Raw genomic sequence first — 6,066 nt, 5'->3', positions numbered from 1 at the left:
AAAGTCAAATGTGGTCTCCAAATCTCATCCATATACAATGAAAAAATTTCAAACAAAGACAACTCCTTTAAATATTAAATAAATACAATAAACATTTATAAATAAATAAATATGTTAAAGAATATAGTGTATGACCTGTTTACTATTTTGTCAAACATGTTTTTTTCCTGGATATAGGCCATCAATGTGTGATCAGTGGGGTCTGACCCCCAGGACTCCACCAATTGGCAAAACAAAGTGAGCTATGCCCCCCCACCCCATGTCCTGCAATAAAGTGGAGGTCCCAAGGCAGCCCCCCCCCCACCCCCCCGTCACTCATTGATGGCATGTATTAAGGATAGGTCTTACATCGTGTTTGTTCAACATAGAAATAACCCAACAAATATGTGATGATCTTTGAGGGCCTTGACAGCGATATCTCAAGCTGACGGTGCTTGAGTTGCTTCGGTATTTTGCCTGTTGAAAAAAGTTTTTCAAAAGTTAGAAGAGTCATATAAGTATACGTTGCTTGGTAAATAAAGTGTAAAGTTACTATATGGTAAAAATGAGCCTGTTTTTGTACTTTTTGTTTTAGTTCTTTGCAGTTGTTAAGATTATCTCCTTGCTGTCAGTGACCAGAACATTTTAGCTTTTTTCAAAAGTCTGTTCTGGTCAAGTTAATAGCTTCCTCCCAGAAAAATCCCCCTAAGGCATTGTCTCAAGTAGACATTTGTCAATTAAGGTACTTTTTACATGGGTAGATAGCTTCCCAATATGAACGTAGTGCAAGACTGGCGCTTGTTTATAAAAAACAAAACGAACAAACAAACAAAAAATCTTTTAGGGGACCTTTAATTGGCAGTGAGCACCCATTTACTTCCATCATTGTCAACATGTTTGTTCATTGTTTACAAAGGGAGATTTATCAATTTTATAAGCCAGGGTTAATAAACCAACTTTTTTGTTGAAACTGGCCCATCCCATAATTATATTGTCATAACCTAAAATGTTAACAGTTTATTGAGAGACAATGGGTGACCAAAATGGATTCTATTCAGAAAGAGATTGTCCATTTATTAGACAACTGCTTCAATGAGCCCTGCATCTGAGTGGGCAGCTTTTTATATAGTAGGCCGTGTTCACACTCCGTATTTCCACCCTCTCTGAGTGCTACAATCCTTGTAGGACGTTTTTACTGATCAAAAAACTGAAAAAAGTGTCTTTTTTTTAACTATTAAATTTTCCTTGAAGTCAATAGTAAAATGTTCATTAGTCCACACACATATAAATATTAGGACCACAATTCTTATAGCTATAAAATAAAGTGGCAGCATTTATTGCAGCCAATTTTACTACAAATTGGAAATACAGTGATCCCTCAACTTACAATGGCCTCAACATACAATAGTTTCAACATACAATGGTCTTTTCTGGACCATTGTAACTTGAAACCAGACTCAACATACAATGTACGGACAGTCCAGATCTGCGAAACATGTCAATAGCCGGAAGAACTGACCGATCAGAATGGGCATTTTACTGGTAAAAGCCCTGTATTCCTGAAGCGTATGCACTGACTGATGTCTGGCAGCACCCCCTACAGTACAGGGTATTCTGTACACTTTACCAGTACCAGGGTTATCTGCTCCTTTGGACACCAGGTGAGGGCGGCTCCATGTTACTTTTTTAGGACTTTGCCTGTACTGTACAGGACCCCAAAGAAGATCCTGTCCTCTACATAGACCAGTGTTTCCCAATAAGGGTGCCCCCAGCTGTTGCAAAACTACAACTCCCATCATGCCCGGACAGCCAAAGGCTGTCCGGGTATTATGGGAGCTGTAGTTTTGCAACAGCTGGAGGCTCCCTGCTTGGGAAGCACTGACATAGACAGTGATTACAGCTCCCAGAAGATCTTTCTTACTTTTATATGTAAGAACTTGCTTTATCTATATTAGTTTTCTATTTATTTTTCTTTAATTTTCACTTTTTCCTATTTTTGGATGACATTTTGGTGCCTTTAGAACCAAGAACCAATTACCAGGTTTCCATAGAGTTCTGGTCTCAACATACAATGGTTTCAACATACAATGGTCGTGCCGGAACCAATTAATATTGTAACTTGAGGGATCACTGTACTCGGCACAAAAAATGGCCAGCCATGAACATGATCATACACCGACAATGAGTATGCAATTTTATTGACAATTTAAATTCCGAGCAAGTAACCTAATAAATGGTGGCAGTCAATTGATCCTATCCTACCTTTCCAATTGATTCTTGATAATTCTTTGTAGCCAAGAGGTTGTTGGATCCATACAAACACTGCTTCCACTTTGAAGAGTAATTCTGAAAACAAAAATAAAATAAAGATGAATAGAAATAACTCAGGCGGTTCACATGGGCTGTGGTGATATGCCCAACAAACTGCTATATCCTGTAGAGGTCCCCGTATCCTTTACAATAGGTAATGTAAACTTCCAAAAGATAATAATTATGAATGGATAACGCTGTGTGGGAGCAGGACTAGGTTGCTTTTTATTATAAGCCCCACACAGTTCTTATCCATTCATAAAAATAATATAAAAACAAACACAATTTTATATATATATATATATATATATATATATATATGGGGTCAGTACTTTCCTCAGGGAGAGGACACCTCTTCAGGTGTAACGGAGATTCAGGTTAGGCCATTTAGCACTCCGCAGGCATTCTGGGTAGGGGAATATGCAAAGCAGCTCATTACACAACCTTGTGTTGTGTAATGAGCTGCTTTGCATATTCCCCTACCCAGAATGCCTGCGGAGTGCTAAATGGCCTAACCTGAATCTCCGTTACACCTGAAGAGGTGTCCTCTCCCTGAGGAAAGTACTGACCCCTTTTTTAAAGCCTCAGGCCTCTCACCACAGCCAAGCCAGATCACCCTGCTCTGTACTGACGAGGGGCAAAAACCCCGAAACAGCTGTCTGCAGATGGGTCGAAACTTCCCTTTTGGGGAGTAGTCTGGCTTGGCATATATCCCGTTCAGCTTTTTATATTCCTTAACAGGAGCTAAGCTGATACCAGGGAACACTACCTGAAAAGGTTGTGTAATGAGCTGCTTTGCATATTCCCCTATATATATATGTATATATATATATATATATATATTAAATTAAAAGGGTATTACAGCATTTAAATGGAAGAAGGACATTGAACATAAAGAATCAGTACAATACTATGCATGTTTCTTGACCTTTTGCTCCCTATGTGCTCCTTCTCAGTGTGGCAGGAATGGTCAGGGCTTCAGTAGCAGCCCATGTGGGTACCAAACTACAATTCCCATCATGTATTGCTGAGATCTATTTTAGACTGTTCTTCTCCAGTAATCCTTTAGCCAGGGACGGACTGGCCTACCATGATACCAGCAAAATACAGTGACTAAACTGCTTCCTGCTGCTTTATCTAATGAGTCATAAATCCAATGAGATGTAATACCAGCTCACCCCTTCACATCACTGGTCTAGTCCTGTGCGGACAGGAGGGGAGGAGGGAGGAGGAACAGAGCAGACTGCTTTGAGAGCCTGTAACTTAACAGCCTACAACAGTGAGACAGCTGAAATTGAAGATCTGTGCACTATGGCTAACAACATTATACTAATATGTAGCTTAATTATACTTTTTGATACAATATATGGGTTGTTTCTTTTGCTAGATAATCCTTTCAATGGCATATGTTCTGTATATGCCATAGATATCCAGATTGAAATACTCCTTTAAAAAAACAAAAACAGACTGCTGTTTATGCAATACATCTTACAATACTACACATTCATCGTTAAATAAAATACTCACATCACTTCAGTATTTTTGCAGTGGGGGCCACTGGGTATTATTTCCAAACTCTTCATACCTTTAATAGGTTTCTCTGGCTTTGCAAGGTTGATGCACTGGCATCTTAACACTGAAGCTGATTTTGCTAAGGACATACCTGAAATTACAAATAAACAACACATCTCTATTTTGTCTATACCGTTGATTTGAAATTTGAATAAGTAGCATTCTGTGCATCTAAAGACACCACTAGAGAGTGCTTATGAGCTTTTTGCATGCTCTGCTATTATTAAAGGAGTAGTCGAGTGGTGAAAAACTTATCCCCTATCCTAAGGACTGCTGAGGCTCCCCGTGATCTCCTGTACGGGGCCCTGGCAGCCCGCGGAAAGGGGGCGTGTTGACCACCACACGAAGCGGTGGCTGACACGCCCCATCAGTACAACTCTATGGCAAAGCCGGAGCGCTGCCTTCGGCAATCTCAGGCTCTGCCATAGCGATGTATTTAGGGGGCGTGTCGGCTGCCGCTTTTTGCAGTGGTTAACACGCGCTATCTGGCCAGCGAGCCGGGGCCCTGTACAGAGAGATTGCGGGAGGGCCCAGCAGTCGGACCCCCGCAATCTGATACTTATTCGCTATCCTTAGGATAAGGGATACATTTTTCACCACTGGACTACCCCTTTAAGTTCAAATATACATTCTTTTGTGACATGTCTAAAGATTCTTAGTAAGCAAGTAAGACATATATTCCAAATGTATATTTACCAGGGAATTTTGGCCATTGTTTATGCTCCACTTAGCAGCTGAAAATGTAAGTTTATGAAGCATTAAAGAGTACCTGTCATCAAACCATATTTTGTAAACTAACTCAAATTATATTCCCTAACTATATCATGATATAGGATGGACTACTACCCTCAATCTGCCAAACAGGAGAGTAACATATTGAAGTCAGCTGTGCTGGTTAACTTCTCAGTCACTGCAAATGTATAATGACCCCAAACATGGAGTGAAGCTAGCCCTAGATATACTGAAATGATTTAAATGCAGCTATCTATTAAAGGAGGAAAAATATAAAGTAATAAAACAATACAAACATAACAAACTTTTATAATGAAAAAGAAAACCCAACAACTTTTAAATTCATGATTATTTCAGTCTAGTTTGACATGGATTTGAAAGTGGGACTTAAAGTGGTTGTCCAGGACTAGCAAAAAGTTATTTCCTTTTTTTAAGAAACATCACTACTCTTGTCTAAGGGTAGTGTTTTGTATTACAACCTGTCCCAATGGAAATGAATGTAGTACTTGACATTTTTTTTTGTAATCTTGAACGACTCCTTTTAGTGAATAAACTAGAAATATTTAGAAATAAAATATAAGATGTTAGAAAATGCTATTTCTAATGTCTAATTCTTCAATTTGTATTTTAGCTGTTCTACACATAAAAACAAATAGAAATGGTAAATTTACCTTCTGTTATAGTGATATACAGCAGGACAATGGAAAGAGTAGCAGAGAAAGTTTTAGCAAACTTCATGGCTGATTTTCCTTGGCAGCTTTCTGAAATTCTTTAGGTTGGCTGTGTCCAAGATCGTCTGTTTTCTACTAGTAAGTCGAGTGAATTTATATGATAGACTCAGCACTGTCATACTGACATCATATCTACATTACCACAACGTAAATTCCAAGTCACTTGTAGCAATAAGTCATATTTCTGAGTAAGACCTGTGAGTGGCACAATTGGTAATACACAGTTTAGCAATGTGTCACGGCCCTTATTTTTTTTTTTATACAGAATTTAGAAATTCACAGATGAATGCTTGGCTAACATGTTTGGATTATTACATGCAGTTTATTTGCATACACTGTTTCACACTGTATTTCTTGTATAAAAGAAGTACTAAAACTGGGACCCATTTTTTACTGGAATAGTAAAGGAATGTAGTTACAAATAACATGGGTGCATATTATTTATTTTAATAATTATTTTATATGTATAAAATTTAGCCCTTTGAGGAAAAGGAATTTAAATGTTCTGCTCAGATTTTTTAGGCACCTTTAGTCTTTTACATGCTAGTTCCACAGGAGATCTGCTTTCATGTATGTCTTTAACCCCAAGTGAGGGGAAAAACATTCCCTACTGAAATGTGAGGAAATGGTTTCCTTTTCATTCGTGCCAAGATACGACTATTGCACATTCACTTTAATGTGAGGTACTACAAATCCTAACATAACCAAGTAATAAATACACAGTAGGGCAGTGAGTCACTAC

The 6,066-nt window shown here is 38.4% G+C and overlaps 1 protein-coding gene across 1 annotated transcript; it reads right to left on the bottom strand.

The window, feature by feature from the left end:
• Positions 1-320: 320 nt before the first annotated feature.
• Positions 321-5,331, bottom strand: LOC130363174 (interleukin-8-like). The gene is made up of 4 exons (XM_056568611.1): positions 5,265-5,331; positions 3,817-3,952; positions 2,242-2,325; positions 321-456 (listed from the first exon to the last, which is right to left on the bottom strand). Exons 1-4 carry the CDS (start codon positions 5,329-5,331, stop codon positions 420-422), a joined length of 324 nt encoding a protein of 107 aa, XP_056424586.1. The 3' UTR covers positions 321-419.
• Between the last annotated feature and the right edge of the window lie 735 nt (positions 5,332-6,066).

The sequence above is a fragment of the Hyla sarda genome, chromosome 1 (genome assembly GCF_029499605.1).
Source record: "Hyla sarda isolate aHylSar1 chromosome 1, aHylSar1.hap1, whole genome shotgun sequence".
NCBI classification, from domain to species: domain Eukaryota; kingdom Metazoa; phylum Chordata; class Amphibia; order Anura; family Hylidae; genus Hyla; species Hyla sarda.
Note: the sequence above shows the minus strand (reverse complement) of the source record. Positions and strands in the feature narration are given on the sequence as shown.

Coding starts and splice junctions, on each gene's coding strand:
- LOC130363174 (XM_056568611.1), bottom strand. CDS start 5,331: ATGAAGTTTGCTAAAACTTTCTCTGCTACTCTTTCCATTGTCCTGCTG. Junction 3,953..5,264: donor GTATATCACTATAACAGAAG/GTAAATTTACCA, acceptor TTGTAATTTCAG/GTATGTCCTTAGCAAAATCA. Junction 2,326..3,816: donor TGCAAAAATACTGAAGTGAT/GTGAGTATTTTA, acceptor TTTTGTTTTCAG/AATTACTCTTCAAAGTGGAA.